The 17,509-nt window shown below is 38.5% G+C and overlaps 5 protein-coding genes across 5 annotated transcripts; 3 read left to right on the forward strand and 2 right to left on the reverse strand.

Moving 5' to 3' along the window:
• Positions 1 to 2,009: 2,009 nt before the first annotated feature.
• On the forward strand, positions 2,010 to 2,390 carry RHIMIDRAFT_235884 (uncharacterized protein; the record flags this gene model as incomplete). Its single annotated transcript, XM_023608440.1, has 1 exon — positions 2,010 to 2,390. The coding sequence occupies one exon, from the start codon at positions 2,010 to 2,012 to the stop codon at positions 2,388 to 2,390; it is 381 nt and encodes a 126-aa protein (XP_023467594.1).
• Positions 2,391 to 7,504: 5,114 nt separating this feature from the next.
• On the forward strand, positions 7,505 to 10,112 carry RHIMIDRAFT_111388 (uncharacterized protein). The gene is made up of 9 exons (XM_023605250.1): positions 7,505 to 7,646; positions 7,723 to 7,814; positions 7,861 to 7,965; positions 8,018 to 8,512; positions 8,566 to 8,784; positions 8,834 to 8,897; positions 8,973 to 9,159; positions 9,215 to 9,746; positions 9,796 to 10,112. Exons 2-9 carry the CDS (start codon positions 7,761 to 7,763, stop codon positions 9,991 to 9,993), a joined length of 1,854 nt encoding a protein of 617 aa, XP_023467595.1. The 5' UTR covers positions 7,505 to 7,646; positions 7,723 to 7,760; the 3' UTR covers positions 9,994 to 10,112.
• On the forward strand, positions 9,968 to 14,488 carry RHIMIDRAFT_111376 (UDP-Glycosyltransferase/glycogen phosphorylase). Its single transcript, XM_023605249.1, has 15 exons — positions 9,968 to 10,151; positions 10,208 to 10,238; positions 10,286 to 10,312; positions 10,365 to 10,619; positions 10,679 to 10,776; positions 10,831 to 11,096; positions 11,146 to 11,317; positions 11,371 to 11,920; positions 11,979 to 12,082; positions 12,137 to 12,339; positions 12,392 to 12,722; positions 12,777 to 12,836; positions 12,886 to 13,000; positions 13,050 to 13,903; positions 13,955 to 14,488. Exons 1-15 carry the CDS (start codon positions 10,098 to 10,100, stop codon positions 14,159 to 14,161), a joined length of 3,327 nt encoding a protein of 1,108 aa, XP_023467596.1. The 5' UTR covers positions 9,968 to 10,097; the 3' UTR covers positions 14,162 to 14,488.
• RHIMIDRAFT_111409 (exosome non-catalytic core subunit RRP4) lies at positions 14,085 to 15,540 on the reverse strand. Its single transcript, XM_023605251.1, has 4 exons — positions 14,900 to 15,540; positions 14,783 to 14,848; positions 14,474 to 14,731; positions 14,085 to 14,419 (listed from the first exon to the last, which is right to left on the reverse strand). The coding sequence occupies exons 1-4, from the start codon at positions 15,272 to 15,274 to the stop codon at positions 14,216 to 14,218; spliced, it is 903 nt and encodes a 300-aa protein (XP_023467597.1). The 5' UTR covers positions 15,275 to 15,540; the 3' UTR covers positions 14,085 to 14,215.
• Positions 15,541 to 16,108: 568 nt separating this feature from the next.
• RHIMIDRAFT_277575 (uncharacterized protein) lies at positions 16,109 to 17,477 on the reverse strand. Its single transcript, XM_023612695.1, has 4 exons — positions 16,861 to 17,477; positions 16,640 to 16,799; positions 16,244 to 16,587; positions 16,109 to 16,188 (listed from the first exon to the last, which is right to left on the reverse strand). Exons 1-3 carry the CDS (start codon positions 17,418 to 17,420, stop codon positions 16,480 to 16,482), a joined length of 828 nt encoding a protein of 275 aa, XP_023467598.1. The 5' UTR covers positions 17,421 to 17,477; the 3' UTR covers positions 16,109 to 16,188; positions 16,244 to 16,479.
• Between the last annotated feature and the right edge of the window lie 32 nt (positions 17,478 to 17,509).

Genomic DNA, 17,509 nt, shown 5'->3' on the forward strand with positions numbered 1-17,509 from the left:
TAACAGGCATAACAGGCGTAACAGGCGTAACAGGCATAACAGGCATAACTGTTGTATTTGGATTTGGATAGATTTAAACAAAGTAGAAAATACGATGAGACTGTGTTGTATCTTTATTCAGAATAAAGTGAAGAGAAAAGAGATGATAGCACAATCTATAATTATATATTAAGAAGCTGAGGTATTTAAACTGAGTTGACTATATTTGATTAAGGTGTAACAGATCTTATAGCAACATTAGGCTCAACTCTAGATATTGTATTTAAGCACTTAATAGTAGCGTGGATACTACAATAACAAGCGTAACACTTTCGTACAGTTTCAAACGTCGCTGTCCATCCCTATCGATTTACTTATCATTTTACCTTTGTAGAAGTAATGAAGCGGCTTAAGCTGATTGAATGCCCTTGGCTAATATTTAAGCCCTGAAACGTTACATGTTTTCTCTATTGCGGCATTTGTCCCAACAATGAAATGAATGAGAAACGAAGCCGTAGAAATCGCTCAACATCAAGCTGTTACAAGCGTCACTGATTCTGGTCGATAAGGTCTCTTTTTCCAGAAATCTATGACGCTTAACTTTACTTTTAGCTACAGACCAGAATTGTTCAATTGGATTGAGCTCAGGGGAATATGAAGGGAGATAAGCACAACGATATCCTCGCGACGTAATATACTTCGCAATATCTTCAGACTTATGAATAGGGGCGTTATCCATAACGAGATAGTGACCTTTCATTTGTGGATATTTGTCCATTTCGTCCAAAGTGTCTTTCAAAAAGCTTATGTAATGTCCCGTAACAGTACCACTACTGACATATCCGGATTCCTGTCCAGCTTTTCTCTTCTTAACAGGCCTTGGTATTCTCAAGCTTATTTTAATTAAACCTGAAGCAGAGATAGCACCCAATATAGTCGTAGTCTTTGCTCTCGTAGTTGGCACTGTAACAATAGCAGGAGTGCCTTTCTTAGACCAAGCCCTTGTACGTTTCATGTTTATATGAAATGCAGACTCGTCAAGAAACACACAATTGGTCAAGAAGTCCATATCAGTTTGTTCCCACTTGCGAACCCAATCATGTCGTTCCTCAATCTTTTCCGGGCTATTTCTCTCTACCGAATGAAATTCTGCTTGCTTTATCGAAAGATTACATTCTGTTCTCATGAGGTTATAAACAGTGCTATTAGTGACCTTAAGACCGTCGAACTGTTGCATTAAATGCTTAGTTACTTCAGCGACAACAGCAGAGGGATTAGCATCGATAAATTCAATAACGACCTTTACGTGTTCCTCAGTCAGAATGCGTCTACGACCTTTCTTTTTTCCGCTGTCAAAGATACTATCAGGACATTCCTCATACTGCTTAACCCATCTCTGGGCTGTGCGAACGTGAATGCCCAATTGTTTCGCTGCAGCAGAGGCACTCATACACTTCTCAATCTTCAGCTTAAAGAATCTAGACTTGTCCTGAGGAGTGTAAGAGGTATAAGTACGTCTTTCCATTGCTTCTCTCATACGAGAGTCCTCATCTCTAGGCTTATCTACTTGCATCGCGTTAGTTCGAGATTTCTCAGCGGGCTTTTTCTGCAAATATTGAGCATGCGAACTGATCGTCTCAAGAGCAAATTGCTCCTGGTCAACGATGTAATCCATAGGCTCGGGTCTACCGTTCTCATCAACTACATTTCCTTGTCCATCTTCGTATAAAAATTGCGCGCTCATGTTTGGATTGTAAAGTAGTAGAAACCAGCAAAAGAGCAGTAGCGTCGATATATATACCCAGGAGTGCCAAGAATTTCTCCGCGACAAATTTATTCTCAGTATGCGACATTTGATTCCCAGGCAGAGTGCCATCTATTTTTGAAAATGCGACTGGCATTTTTAAACCAGCGACATCGATTTTCGGAGCCTGCGACTTTACTTTCTAAAAACACTGTATATAAAATAAACAAAAAAGTGTAGCCTATCTCTTTTAACCCTTTTCAAGCCGCGCATCGTGGACAGTATTATGGAAAGTGAACACAATGTACAACAAAGCCATCTCTCCCCTGAGCAAATCGAAGAACTGTACCAGCAATTTGCCACTCGATTTCGAATCGAAGAAGAAGAACAACGAAAACACCATCAACTTACCCTCCCAGAGGCCATTCAGACAGACCTGGAAGAGACTCCCAAATTGGAGATGCAGTCAAACATCAAAAAATACATCCGCGACCTTCCCAACTACGAAGGAGGTGACTGGACTATCAATGAGACAATCAATAAAGAGTTTACACCTGACATCAAGCGATTCCAGATCGATGCTTACCAAGCCCTTCAAAGTCGTTACAAAGATGCGGAAAGAATCAGCAACACAGCAAAGGCAGCCACAGATATCTACAAAGACTAAGCCTACATATCCACGCATGACGCAGATCCAACCGCTTTCGTAAACATCATCGAAAAAGCAAGAAGATGGGCGATTTATGACTTCATCACAGCAAGGGATATCGATAGAGAAGCACGAGATTTGGCCATTAAAGCACTTAAACTTCCTCCCACCCTTAAATACCTCGAAGCAAGTCAAGAAGAAAACAAACGAATGGCATTCTCTCCCGAGTCTGTCAAGGAGATTGCCCAAGCCAGATTCGAAACAGCTCTTTTACAACGAGCAGCCAACAATCGATTCACGAGTTATAGACAGGGGTACAACAACCCCCGAGGTTCAGCTCATCGAGTTAGAGGACAGGGAAGAGGACGGTATTTTTTTGGAAGAGCCAATTACAAACAACAGCAACCAACAGAGAAGCTCCAACATACGAATTCAAACCCAGCAAGTCAGCAGCAGTAACAGATCAATCAGTACATCATGCACCGTTGCCAATATCTTTAATTTCAACCTTAGCACAAACAGACAGACACCTAACACAAAAAACAACAATCAGCAACAATGCGACGATACAATTCAACAATCACAAAGACTACAACACCATCAAAACCATCAACACAATCAACACTCCAACCAACAATTACTCAGTACCACTAGACGGAATTCTTCCTGGCGGGAGGTTGCAGCGATTTTTACCATATTGGCAATCTACTATTCAACATCCATGGCCATTATCGGTCATTTCGGAAGGTTACAGAATCCAATGGGAGACCAAGCCAGCAGCCTGGAAGACCGCACCATTGCGACTATCCGACGAAGATCACCAAGCAGCAACAATAGCCGTTCAACAATTCCTCGACGCCGGTATAATAGAGAGATCACCTACGCAGAACGAAGACTTCCTGTCAAATTTCTTCACCATACAAGAAAAGACAAAGAGGCGACCTATTCTCGACTGTCGAAAGTTAAACGAATTTGTACAATGTACGCATTTCAAAATGGAGGGTATACCAGCGTTAAGGGATATCCTAGAAGAAAAGGATTTAATGTGCAAATTAGATCTAAAAGATGCATACGTCGTGGTGCCCATGCATCCAGACTCCAGACGTTTCCTTACCTTCAAGCACAACAACGTAGTGTACCAATACAGATCATTGGCTTTCGGGCTAAGCGTCGCTCCGCGCGTATTTACAAAGCTAATGCGGTACGCAATAGAGCCACTAAGACAACAAGGCATCCGACTAGTCTATTACTTAGACGACATTTGTTTACTCGCAAAGTCAGAGGCAGAGATGGGAAAGGTCAAGGAAACTGTAATCAACCACTTGGAAAAACTTGGTTTCCTGATCAACTGGGGAAAAAGCTCGTTAGAACCATCCCATTGCCAAGAATTCCTGGGGTTCCAGTTCAATACAAAGAAGATGCAAATCACAGTCCCGCAACCGAAGATCAACAAACTATTAGCAAGAATCAAGCAAGCCAAGAACAAGACAATCACCAGAACATGCAGATGGATGGCGAGCTTACTGGGGAAGATGGTGTCATTGATTCCAGCGATCGGAGAAGCTCTACTACATGTACGTTACCTACAGAGGGACGTGAGCTTGGCGCTCAAGAGAGGCTCTCGCAAATGGGACAACCTATGTCCACTGTCACATCAGGGTTTTCAAGACCTTCTTTGGTGGGAACAGTGGATCAGACAGAAGAACGGATTACCGATACAAACATTACAGATGAACCTTCAGAAGATCGACCTGGTAATTCACGTAGATGCTTCAGACAACGGATGGGGTGTTCATTCAAACCTCATACAGACTTCCGGATTCTGGACTCCAGCCGAAAGAGACCTTTCCATCAATGTGAGGGAATTGAAGACGATACTTTTTGCCTTACAAATGCACGGTCCAAGCGCAAGAGGTTAGAATATCAAGATCTACACAGACAACATTACCGCACTCAAGTACGTTACAAAGTCCGGAGGTACCGCTTCTCTCTTTTTACAAGACCTAGCAATACAAATACAGGAAACCATCAACAAATACAACATGACAGTCCACTTCCAACACATTCCTGGTATACAGAACATACAAGCCGACAAGCTCAGTCGTCAGAAAACCCCTCTGTACGAGTGGAAACTTCCCAAGAAATATTTCGAAATGATCCAGCAACGCTGGGGGAGGCGCAAGATCGATGCATTCGCAGCTCGTCACAATCGCCAATTGCCAACATTTTGGAGCCTCAACCCGGATCCGGAGGCAGCGGCGACGGATGCATTCCGACAACAATGGCCTCGCAGAGGATTATATCTTCATCCCCCGTGGAAACTCATACCGAAGGTTATACAAATATTCAAACTGCAAAGAATAGCCGAAGCGATCCTGGTGACCCCTTACTGGAAGACACAATACTGGTTTCCAATGGTCTTACAAGTGACCAAGGAACCCCCTCTAATCATGAAAATCAACAAGACGTGGACTTTAGCCGCCTGGAGATTATCTCAGCGCACAACAAGGATGAAGGCCTGGACGAAAACAGCATTCAATTTTTACAGCACACCCACAGAAGACGTACACACCAGCTATACAACAGAGGATGGAGCTTATGGGCAAAATGGTGCCAACAACAACACCCTCCCGTTAACCCTCGGGAATATGAACCCAAGAATGTGCTACGGTTTCTAGTGGCTCAGCAACATTATTCACGCCAGTACTTAAACGTGCTGAGGTCATCTATTGCATCTGTTTTCAAGGTCATACACAAGGATAAACAACCATTAGCAAATCAACAACTTATTCAAAATTTTTTCACAGCCAAGAAGAAATCCGAAGTCAAACTGCCCTCTCAGCAAGAAACATCCACTTGGGACCTCGATATATTGTTACAATATCTAGTTCGCCAATTCCAAGATAATGACTCACTATCCCTCACTCAACTACAAGACAAGGTGATCCTGCTGCTTTGTATTGCGACAATGTTCCGTCCACGTTCTGATATAGGCACCTTACAGCGTAGAGACGTAGAATTTACTTTCGAAAATAATAGCAGTTCCCAAAACCAGACCGTGCTCGGCATGACACTGTACATTAGGCAACCAAAGGAAACTCAAACCAAAACAGCAAGACTTGGACGGCTAGATCTTGAATCTATGTGCCCAGTAAGAACGACATGGCTATTTATAACCAAGACCGAACACCTTCGTCACGAGCTTCCTGAGGATCATTCGCTATTCCTGGCATACTTGATGGAACCCAGAAAACTTCGCCCACTCAATCCAATTTCAGTAGCGAATATTGTTAAGAAACACATGCAAGCTGCAGGGATAAATACGAAGATATATGGCCCACATTCAATACGTTCAGCAAGCAGCACGATGGCCGCAGAAGTAGGCAACGAGATAGATAAGATAAAGAAGCATGCCAATTGGAGCCTGTCTGCCAACACATTCGAACGGTTCTACTACAAACCACCTCACCAACAAGCTGATAGCAAGAAGATTACAGAGTCCATTTTTTCTTTTTGTCCTGAAAATCATACCACATCCGAAGTCTGACTGAAGTCAACTGGAATTGGGTTAGGCACGTCAAGCAATACTACAGTTGACGAAAGGAGGACAGAGGATGTGGTCACCCAGCCCAGATGGTATGAAAGATTTTTTATGTATCTTTAAGTTGCCCACCCTTTATATATATTTAAAAAGAAAAAATAGAATGCTTAGCTTGGAAAAGGGTTATAAGAGATAGGCTACACTTTTTTGTTTATTTTATATATTTTTCAAATAAAAAGCGCGGCTCGAAGAGCTTATACCACATCCTCTGTCCTCCTTTCGTCAACTGTAGTATTTGCTCGCTAAAAGCAGTTTACGTTAATTGTGAGCTCATTGCGTCCATTAGTTCATTCATTCATTCAGTAGTTTGGAATCTAGTTTATTGTTGTCCTTTGATAAAAGTATAAAAGAAGTACCTTATTTAAAAGGAATAAAAAGGAGAGAATTCTTTTTTTTTTTTTTTTTGAAATTCTTACTACAAAAAAAAAACTTTTTTTTATCTTCAAACCTTTTAACTTTTATCAAGCCTCTTCACTTATCTGAAGTACTTGATAACGTACACTCGCCTGTTTATCTGTATCGCCTATTGCTGAATTCTGGTTGCCAACTCATACAAAATAGGCTCGAGGATACCTTGGTACCGTAGTGAATTGAAGTGAATTAACAATAACACTTGTGCAGATAACTATTTTACCTTATTTGAATACCTCTTCTCCCGCAAGTACTCCTTCAAATAAGGCCTACCGAACTATCGCGCAATTTCATAGCTAAAAAACAATCGGCGACCGGTTATCAGATGATTGTCGTTTTCGAAATTTTACTTTACCTGTTGATTAATAAGGCCCTATTGTGACTTTTTCTAAATGTAGACAGTTGTCTATTCGTACCTTCTCTTTTTTCTTAAGCGCTGTATTTAACTAATGGTTAGTCGTAGTTACGTATCTATTGAGGTTATGGCAATTAACACAATTATATCCGTTAATTTTCTGTAGTCGTAATCCTTTCTGGAAACTTGCGAATATGCTACAACTGACCATCCATAATACTATGATATATACCATTAATTGAATCTTCCTTACATGTAAGCCTTTGTCTATACACTGTATTGATATTCTATCATTGAGATTACTTTATCAAATAAGTTTATTGATTTGATGTCCTTAAAACAACAACAGAAATGCATCGGTTTTCTTTGTTTCAGGACCACTCATTACTGCAAAAAAGTTCAGCAAAGTCAAGTCAGTTCACAACACAAGCATCTCATAATATCAGTAAATATATATATGGTATTTTAAATTTAATATCGTAAATGGAGACCTTCGCATCGGCAACATTTTAATTATCATTGTAGGTATAGCTCGATCTTATTTCTTTACTTCTTTTCTTCTGTCTGTCTTTCTTTGATTATCACAGGGTATTGAGACAAGCTTCTTCCTTCATAGCTTTAAAAAAAGAGCTTACATGAAAGGCAAGAATAAGCAAACAGCCACTTCTTCACAACAAAAGCAGTTGCCCAAAAACGTAGTGGAAGGTAAGATATATATACAAATGATTGACTTTTATTATATCTAATGCTGACAATAAAAATCATAGTAATGTAGACAAATATGAGAATGTGACAGAAGAGAGCTCTGATCATGATTTTCAGCCAACCATAACTAGAAAAAGGAAATATATGTATAAGCACAATAGGTCATTTAGACAATAGTCGTCTCAATATGACAACAATATAGGTAGGGAACCTAGGTTTGTGACACTTATTTTCTGCTAACAGACATTTGTTTTTCGATAACGCACAAAATTTACCAGCCGCACTGTATCAGAAATAAAAACCCGCTTCTTTCTCTATGACATTTTTTTCAACTGGTCACAATTATTTTACTGATGGTGCCAATACTAAAGTAAAGTGCTTTATTATATGTAAATTATGTATTTATATAGTTTTAGTACAAGGAATATACAACAGAAGAAGCAAACAACTTTTTAAACGCGAATGAACAGGACTTGACAGATCTATACAACGTAAAACAAATTCTACTTGCTCTTGGACAGGTGAATAGTTTATTATTATTATTAAAATACAACTTGCTGAACTATGAATTAGACAAAAGATCCATTGACAGATGAACGATGGTTCAACATTCTATTCAAACTCATTTCTTTACTGATAATCAATCAAGAGACACAAGCCAATGCTTATGAGGCTATTGAATATTTAGCAGACAGACTTGACTATGATCAATTATTGGAACAACTTATGGATAAGCTTATCTGCTTTGAATGGGACCACAAAGACGATAAAAACAAGTGTCTTGAAATAGCAAAGGAATACACCATTTATGTTGAACTATTTGGAAGGGCAATAGAAAAGATATCGAGACCTAAGGAATGGATGTTATATCTACCTTTTCTTACAAACCATTTGCAAAAGGCCATGGAGTCCATTGAGCCTGTCTTGATCAACAAATGCGCGCTCTTTCAACGGAAAAAGCCATTTTCAAACTGGGATCAATCTGTTTTGCTCGTGGTAGGATGTATTTTGGATTTCACAGAGTTTGTCCACTCAGTCACTGTCTCTCAAAGCCCTTCAGAATTCAGAGTAAGAAAGGATGAAAAAACAAAAAGCTTTCATTCTGATTTCTTTCTTTATAGGCTGATTATGATGATATCGGTTTACAGGATGGAGATGTAAAGAGGAGATATTTAGGCTATTTTCTTTTAAATATGGTGTATGAAAAGGTCATTTTAAATTTGGATATGCAACTATCAAATAAGTACTTTGAAAAACACTATTCGAAATATAGCATGAAAAGATCTGTAGAGCAGCAAGAGGATAATGAGTATATGCTCAAACTTACTCAACGTTGTATGGTAAGAGAGTATCGTATGTGTATACTGTCTGTAGATTAAACTTGAATAGACATTGGCTAATACATATGAGTTTTCATATGAGAAAATGTTTCAACTTTTGAATTCTATTAAACGTAAGCAATCTTATCTTCCTCCAGGTAAAAAAGAATACCCAAAAAAAAAGATAGTTATTTAATATATACAAATAGATGAAGAAGTAATAGAAAATGACAGACAAATGATAAACGTCAGATTATATCCACTAAATTACGAAGGCATTGCTTCATTACTCTCCATTTCACTATATAACCAGCTTGCCTCTCAGCATACAATCGATCTGGATGCTTTTGATTTAGCAAAGACATATATCGGTATTCTTATACATCTGATGATGCAGTAAGTTCAAATGAAACAAGATAGAAAAAAGTCATTATTTATTTGCTATAAGCAGACCATCGGACAGAATCAACGCGATTGACAAAGCAATATTTGTTGCACTTTATATCTCAGACAAGATACATGTTAACCTGAGCATGGAAGATATCGAAACGATAATTGAAGATCCTGCTGAAATAGGGGTAGGTATTCCTGTCACCAGAATATTCCAAGTTGTATCCTCCGTAGCATCGACGTGTCCTGATGCCTCTATCCGATTCTTTGCCTATCACCTGGTTCGTAAATTCTTGGCATTTGGAAATGAACAAGTAAAGGTGTTTCTGTATCAGGAGTTACTAGATGGGTGTCCCTTCCCCTCAATGAAAACTGCAGCTATAGGTATATTGAAAGATCAGATCGACCAGTCCTTTCAGGATGATAAGGGCGTGTTTGCAAGTCCATTGGTCATTGACGTGTTCTTTCCATTGATATTCAAAGTAAATAAGGCTTGGTCACAAAGACCCAGTGAATTTTGGAATGACTACAGTCATGTTATGCAAGCACTGAATCTCTATTATTATCTATTATTAAGAGACAGGCATAACAGAGTAAGCTATCATTCAAGTTCTGTTTTATATATACTCATTTTAGCAATAGACAGCAGTATGGACAAATCAGAATATAAGCAAGATGAATAAAGAGTATATCACACCCATCAGACACTGTTTGGATACTATTGCCGTCATGCCAATCAACAACGATAACCAAATTTATATCACACAGATTGATTTATTGAGCGACTCACTTGACAAAGTAATGCAAGTCATAAAAAAGGGCAATCTATCGGGATTCTAATGATTGTGTGCCACCTGATTCGGGATGAATGACTGCATAAATGTAGGAGTGAATGATGGTCATTTCTCTTTTTCCTTATTTTGTTTATAAATAAAAATAAAAACATGGACACTGGAAACCACAACGTTTTACAGTTTGTGTCTGCGGCTGCTCAGATTGTAAGATACGCTTATTTTATATCATAAGCTCATGCTTTATATATATATATATATAGTTTGAAAAACAAGAAACAGAGGATATGGAAGGTAAATAAGGTGAACTACCTTCACTTTATAACTAATACACTCCAAAGCCTCGTCTTCTTCTATCAACACGACTGGTAACTAAGCAAACGAAGAAACGAGTATAACTACTAATCACAAGGTCACTAGAATTGTTACAGTCTTCAGATGCTTTATTCAATCAAACAAGTCATTGGAGTATGACTGATCAGCAATTAACATCAGATCATAATGCTACCATTGAAGAAAAGTCAAGTCAGATAAAAGAGCTTTTAGCAGAAGCAACAGGAATTATCTACGAGGAACCTAAAACAACCTTACCGTCCAGACATAATCTACCCATGACTTTAGAAGAGCGACTCAAGGTAGTATTCAACTTGCCATCGAGCGAAGTATTAAGAGGAGGTAAGAGATAAAGCGCTGTGTGTGTGTATATGCTTCTTTTTAATTCACATCCATATTAGAATGGATCTGTTATATTGTACAATCTGCTCTAGTTCCTGGATGTATGTATCTGACGGATAACTTTATATGTTTTTATGCTTCTTTACCAAAAGGACAGGTAAGTTCAATTGAAACGTGCCTCATTTAATGTTTACACACAACATTCCATTAGCTTCAGTTCCATAAATCAGGATACCTTTTGATAAAAAGAGCGGGTAAAATGAAAAGCAATTATGAACGATACTACTTTGATATCCAGAATGATGTACTGGCGTGGTATGAAAATCCTACAGATAACTACTCACCATTGGGTAAAATTGATCTCAAGTCCATATTGGCTATTCGTCAATCTGTCAAACGAAAGTATGGATTTAGAATTAAGACAACTACAAAGAATTGGCATTTCCAAGCAGATACAAAGGCGGCCATGATTGAATGGTACAGACCATATATAACAAAGGCCAGCAAAAACTGAATGATTTTATAGGACCAATGCTTTACAAAAGGCGATATTTAAGGCAAACAACAGTGGGTCGAACCTAAAGATCATATTACCTTTTCAAAATGTGTTGGATATCGAGCAAACAGAGGCATTTGAATTTCAAAAGTTTTTAAAGATAAGAGCTGTCGGTATCGATGATAGCTTTGTGGTGGATGAAGTAAGAATACACCAATGTATATGTGGAATATTAACAGAGTTGTTTTCTATTAGTATTATTTCTCTTATTTTGCAGATATCGAAAATACATTCCAGCATCTCAAGTCAGCATGGGAAAGTCATTCATCCTTTCAACAGACATCCAGCACGCCTATCAGCCAATCACCCACATTATCCATATCTGACCTACACGAATCTGAACCTCCGTCTGTTCCTTCGAGCACAATCAAGCGCATGAACACAGTGGTGTCCAGCGCATTATCCGTACCAGGAGCTATCAAAGACTACTTATACCCTTCCATCTCTTCTAATAGTAAAAAACCAGCAGAAAAACTAGAGGAATCGTCAAGCTCAGGTGATGAGGATTATCAGGCTATTGGCTGGTTACACGGCAAACGTCAATCAGGGATGAAATTGGTCTATGGACTTTTAGGCGGAGCAGCTGGCAGCCCTTCGATTGCCTTGGAGAATGAAGATGAAGAAGAGGACGAAGAAGATGATGATCCTGTCAATAGAGCCGATGAAGCTGAAGTATTAGATGATCGTACCATTACCAATTTTCGAAAATACTTTGTTTTACCAGAAACCGAAAAACTTCTTACAGGCAAACATTGAACATACACACACATCAACAAAGTAACTTATATGTTATATATATATAGTCTATAGATGTTCCTATATGAAAACACTTCCTTGCTATGGAAAGTTGTATATTTCCACAAACTATATTTCATTTAATTCCAAAGGATTTGCGTCCAAGGCAAAGGTAATATAATAGTGACACCCTACGATTGCTTCTTATATACTCTTTATAAAAAAGATCATTATTCCCTTTACAGATGTCATAAGGGTACAAAAGTTAAGAAGTCGCGGCTACATATTTCACTCTTTAAGCATCACAACACAAACAAAACGAGAGATATTTCTAGAGTTTTCATCCATTTCTAGACGCAATAGTTGTTTTGCAAGTCTCTTTATTCAACATAAACGTGTCTTGGAATCAGAGCCAGATAAGGCAGAAGAGTAAATTGGTTTATATATGCTTACAACTTTAGCTAAAAGAGTTTACACGTAGAACGATACGAGATTGGGAAGCCAAGTTGATGGAAGATGAGCTAAGAGACAATCAATTGGATCACGTCGTTCCTCAAAATGCAACATTGCCTATCCTTTCGCGGAGCATGTCAAGTGAATCGATTGTGTATAAAAAGCCTGAAAGGTCGTTGCATTTCACGTGCATCACTATTGGCACAAGAGGTGACGTGCAGCCCTATATTGCTTTATGTAAAGGCCTGATGAAGGATGGTCATAGGTGCAGGATAGCAACCCATGATGAGTTTAAGGATTGGATAGAGGAGCATGGCATTGAATTTAGAACAGTCGGTGGAGATCCTGGAGAGCTGATGGTAAAATAAAAATAGATGATGGTAATATAAACAAGCCAATATCTTTTTTTTTAGAGGATTTGTGTGGAAAACAATTTCTTCAGTGTGAACTTTGTTAGAGAGGGTCTGAGATTGGTAAGTTACAAGAGTGAGAGCATATACATACTAAAGATGAAAATGATAGTTTAAGGATTGGATTGATGAATTACTTTCTCTTACATGGGAAGCCGTCCAGGGCACCGACGTCATCATTGAAAGTCCAAGCGCAATGGTTGGAATCCATATGGCTGAAGCACTTGGTAAGTGATAAAAAAAGCATGTACCCTTATCTCGCATACCATTTCATAGGAGTACCCTATTTCAGATCATTTCCTATGCCAATGACCCGCACTCGATCATTTCCACATCCATTTGCAACACCCAATCACCCCAAGGGCCGGCTCTATAACGACATGACCTATGTTCTATTCGATTATGCTGTATGGAGAGCCATAGCAAGCCGAACGAATGCGTTTAGAAAGAACATACTGAAAATACCTGCCACAAGTTATGAAAAACTAGAAGTTTGGAAAATACCCTACCTTTACTCATTTAGCCCTAATATTGTGCCAAGCCCACTCGACTGGCTGGACTGGATTCACTGCACTGGATACTGGTTCCTTGACAACCCCCAAACAGGCTGGAAACCTGAGGAGAAGCTAAAGGCATTTGTTGAATCCAAAGATACCCGTCCCCTTGTTTATATCGGATTCGGTTCTATTATTGTCTCTGATCCAAAGGAGATCACTCGCATCATCGTCGAATCTGTCTTGCTCTCGAATGTGAGGGCAATTGTATCCAGAGGATGGTCCTCAAGACTCCAGGGTGTTGCTCATGAAGAAGATGACATCTTAAAGAAACACCCTGATACGATATTCAGCATTCAGTCTGTGCCTCATGACTGGCTGTTTCCTCAAGTACGTGCTGTCGTTCATCATGGTGGAGCAGGCACGACAGCAGCAGGATTAAGAGCAGGAAGACCCACGATCATCAAACCCTTCTTTGCCGACCAATTCTTTTGGGGAGAACGTGTAGAAGAGATGGGAATTGGCCGATGTATCAAAAAGCTAACGGTCGAGAGCTTGTCAGCAGCACTTCGTGTAGTCTCTACGGATGATCATATGTTAAAATTAGCAAAGAAAGTGGGAGAAAAGATCTCATCGGTAAAAAAATACTTGTGGTTTGTTTCTCTTTTTACTTATTCACATATATAGGAAGCGGGTGTTGATACAGCCATTCAGTGTATCTACCGTGATATGGAACTTGCCAAGGCTCGAACACTCTCTTCTATACAAGGAAATGCCTGTACGAATGATCAAGAGTATATAGAAGAGGATTGGACATTGATTGATGAAGCAACCGCATCTGGTTCAATATCCCCTGAAACGTGGATGTTGAAAGAACAAAGAGAAAGCACATAAAGAACAAGATAATCGTATCATCTTTTTAATAAAGTATATTTACAAGGTGTGATATTAAGCTGCATTCACTCTTAAACTGGCTTCTGTTGTGATTGCTTCAATAACGTCTAGTTTCAGTAACTCCTTGACTGAGTACTCTAATGAAGCTTCATAGGTATATACAATAATTGAATCGTTAATGTGCATATATTGTTTAGCCAATGCTGCAATGCAGTTCGTAACACGAGCAATTTCCTGTCGTTCATCCTCAGTAACAGGCTATGTATATGTAGAATGAGTATGACCATCTTGGATATTTTACATGCTACTTACATCATTTATGCTTGAGTATTGAACAGAAGCATCGTTATCATCGCCTGATAATCCCTCAAACTTCTTATGTACCCAGATATATCCATTTAAGCCAAGAATAACATCCACACCACAAGGAAGTGAGTGAAATTGCGACTTACATCGTTGCACCAGTACAGGCGGCACACAGATAAAGGAACCGTTTCGTAGCTTACAGAATTTGAATCCACGCGTATGAAGTCCAATGGTTCCATCTGAATAGAACGTCTGCACTTCAGCCTAGATATGGAATTATTGTTTATTCACTTTTTTTTGTATTGTATACTCTACCACTAACACGTCTCCTTCTGCAAAGAATTGTCTCATTTGGAGTTCATCGGCTTCGTTTTTACGTCTCTAAAATAATAAATGAACAAATTGATCTTTACCATTTTTAATGTCTCTTACCTGAACACCTCCTGGAAGACTAACAGAACTGAGTAAAAGGTTGGCATCCTGTTTAGAATTGACATCGACTTTCCAACGTCGCATGGCCACTTCAGTGATGCGACCAACGACAATATCACCAATTTCAGCAGTATATCGAGTCTTTAAGGGTCTGACGGATAATAACTTGTTGACTTTTTCTACAACACCTGTCACAGATGAAATGACGGCGCCTTCTCCATCAGTATAGGTACCATGACCTCGCATGAATTGTTGATCCATCGTTACTGTCTCACCAGGATTGACCAAGTGAGCTTCTTCACCGTCAATTTGCATGCGTTCATTTGCTGTTTTGGTTGTTTTGGTAGGTACAGGCGATAATACAGTGAGATCCATCTTGATCAATCAAAAAACAAAAAAAAGAAGAAAAAACCTTGGGGGCTTGTGTAGTAATTTTTTAAAGTCTCTTTTTTCTTTCCCTGAGAAATGAAGGAAGGAAGAGAGGGGATCTATTGGAACTATGACTTGTCTTTCTCTATAAATAGTGTACTGTGCATGTGCTAAAAGGCTTGAGCATCAGCTTTTACACTTTGTTCAGAAATGATTCGCACACTGCTAGAAAAATGATAGCTTCAGACAACAAACAATGATAAAAGAGAGCCCACAAGAAGCAAAAGAATGAGATATAAAAGAACTGTTTAGTAAATCAGTTACGTTTTACTTATAAGTGCTGACCACATTATATGAGTGCCTCTATCAAAAACATTAAGCTCATTTTATGCGTTATTACACGCTGTCTTTTATGCAATAAAGAAATGATAGATAACCAACAAAAGTGCAATAATTATTGATATTATATTATATGCCAATAATTTCTAAAGAAGCTTTTATACAAGTGTTTATCGAAAAAAACATTCTTATCAAGATCTTTGTATTTTTAAACTTTTCAGTAACACTTAGTGAATATGAAACTGCTTGTCAACTTCATAGTTATCAACAGCTATGTGAGTGACATTTTTTATGGGTATCTATATTCGCTTAGTGCTCTGATAAAGACATTATTATACTTAGAGTTTACCTTATAAACTCCTTTAATTCATCGATATTAGTTGTGGATCTTGTTGTAGGTTAGGCGTACGATCATTATAAGCATCGTTTTACATGGATATATTTGAGCGTGTCTTTACAAAGAAAGAAAACTTGTTATATATTGTGTCAGTTTCATATTTCTTTTTTGCCCCGAGTTATCACCACTGCATTGGCGCGAAAACGGAATTATATCCTTGTTGACACTTATATCACGAGAAGTACTGTAAGGTTATATATTTGAGTAATTATCTCATTAAACAAGTCACAGGCACCTACCACAAACAAGCTCTTACACTGAACGAGCAACCGGTGGTTTGATGTCGCAAAGATATAAATATTGTTACAAGGGTGAATCAATAAACAACGCCGATTAATTCGCTTTAGTTGTTGTATTGTCTTGGGTAGGAGGAGGCCTACCGTTTTACTGTTTGTTTAATTGTGTTTTGCTTTATTGTCTCTCTTACAAACACTTCTCAACCTAAACAACTCGCGGGTCATTCATATATACAAAGCTACTGAGTGCGTAGTTTTCGTTTCTGGCGCTGCATTTCCTCTCGTAATTTCATTCTGGTCGCGTCGTTAGTTGCGATAAGTGATCGTGTTATTTTTTGCTTTTCAGCCTACAAGAAAGTATATAAGCAAGAGCGTAATGTGATGATGTTATATATTTACAATAGTGTCAAACAATTCTTCTACGGATATCGATTGCCTGCGAGTGATTTTGTTTGTTTCAAGTTCCTGTATTTGCTGTTGTAAAGTCCTAACTTGTTCTCTTGTTAATTGAACTTCTGTACGAACTTGTCGACAGGCAGCTTTTAGCCTTAGGCTTTTTCTAATCGTAATAAAAAAAAAGTTTATTAGTGCTCAATCATAGATAAACGTGTATTACTTACATGTATGCTCCTTGTATTTTGGGATCCTTGTATAATTCTTTAATTCTTTCTGATAGTTTAATTTCTTCCTCCCTTGTTTCACGCTCCAGCTTTTTCTTTGCTAGAAACAGCCTTCGGCTCTCCATGACTCTTTCAGCATACTTCTTTTTTACTTGCTTATATATCGCTCTTTTATCAGCATATTCTTTGTCAGAATCATCCTTTTGCTGCTGTTGCATGTTTTCATTTTTTAATTTTAAAGAGGATTCCTTTATAAATTTGTTCACTTGCTTAAAATAATCTGCATTGGATGATACATTTTCCAGCAGTGGTCGTATCGCTGTTAGTTGATCTGATGTCACACTTGTTTTGGATGCATATTGGTGCTCAATAAGCTGTTCTAGCTTATCACGTATTGGTTCTAATTCAGGCAAGTCTTTCTTATCAGTAGATATTCTTCTCTTCTTCATGGTTCTCTTCTGTTCTGCAATCAATTCCACATAATCTTTTTCCATTTCCTTACGCTTTAGCACATGTCGTTTCTTTTTGAATAAAGACTTTTCTACTTGACCAATGTGCATTTCTATACAACAAGTTAATTTTATACACACTCGTATTAAATATAAACAAACATGTACCAAGCTCAGCTATCTTTTGCATCATGTCGTCG

Source organism: Rhizopus microsporus (genome assembly GCF_002708625.1).
Source record: "Rhizopus microsporus ATCC 52813 unplaced genomic scaffold scaffold_5, whole genome shotgun sequence".
NCBI lineage: Eukaryota > Fungi > Mucoromycota > Mucoromycetes > Mucorales > Rhizopodaceae > Rhizopus > Rhizopus microsporus.

Bases quoted from the DNA above. Each gene is read 5' to 3' on its own strand.
- RHIMIDRAFT_111388 (XM_023605250.1), top strand. From the start codon at position 7,761: ATGACATTTTTTTCAACTGGTCACAATTATTTTACTGATGGTGCCAAT. The intron at 9,160-9,214 runs GTAAGTTCAAAT...TGCTATAAGCAG, and splicing joins CTTATACATCTGATGATGCA to ACCATCGGACAGAATCAACG. The intron at 9,747-9,795 runs GTAAGCTATCAT...TTTTAGCAATAG, and splicing joins TAAGAGACAGGCATAACAGA to ACAGCAGTATGGACAAATCA.
- RHIMIDRAFT_111376 (XM_023605249.1), top strand. From the start codon at position 10,098: ATGGACACTGGAAACCACAACGTTTTACAGTTTGTGTCTGCGGCTGCT. The intron at 11,318-11,370 runs GTAAGAATACAC...GTTTTCTATTAG, and splicing joins ATAGCTTTGTGGTGGATGAA to TATTATTTCTCTTATTTTGC. The intron at 11,921-11,978 runs GCAAACATTGAA...ATATATATATAG, and splicing joins AACCGAAAAACTTCTTACAG to TCTATAGATGTTCCTATATG.
- RHIMIDRAFT_111409 (XM_023605251.1), bottom strand. From the start codon at position 15,274: ATGGATCTCACTGTATTATCGCCTGTACCTACCAAAACAACCAAAACA. The intron at 14,849-14,899 runs GTAAGAGACATT...TTATTATTTTAG, and splicing joins GTCTTCCAGGAGGTGTTCAG to AGACGTAAAAACGAAGCCGA. The intron at 14,732-14,782 runs GTAGAGTATACA...TTCCATATCTAG, and splicing joins CAGAAGGAGACGTGTTAGTG to GCTGAAGTGCAGACGTTCTA.
- RHIMIDRAFT_277575 (XM_023612695.1), bottom strand. From the start codon at position 17,420: ATGCACATTGGTCAAGTAGAAAAGTCTTTATTCAAAAAGAAACGACAT. The intron at 16,800-16,860 runs GTAAGTAATACA...TATTACGATTAG, and splicing joins AAAATACAAGGAGCATACAT to AAAAAGCCTAAGGCTAAAAG. The intron at 16,588-16,639 runs GTAAATATATAA...ACTTTCTTGTAG, and splicing joins AAGAATTGTTTGACACTATT to GCTGAAAAGCAAAAAATAAC.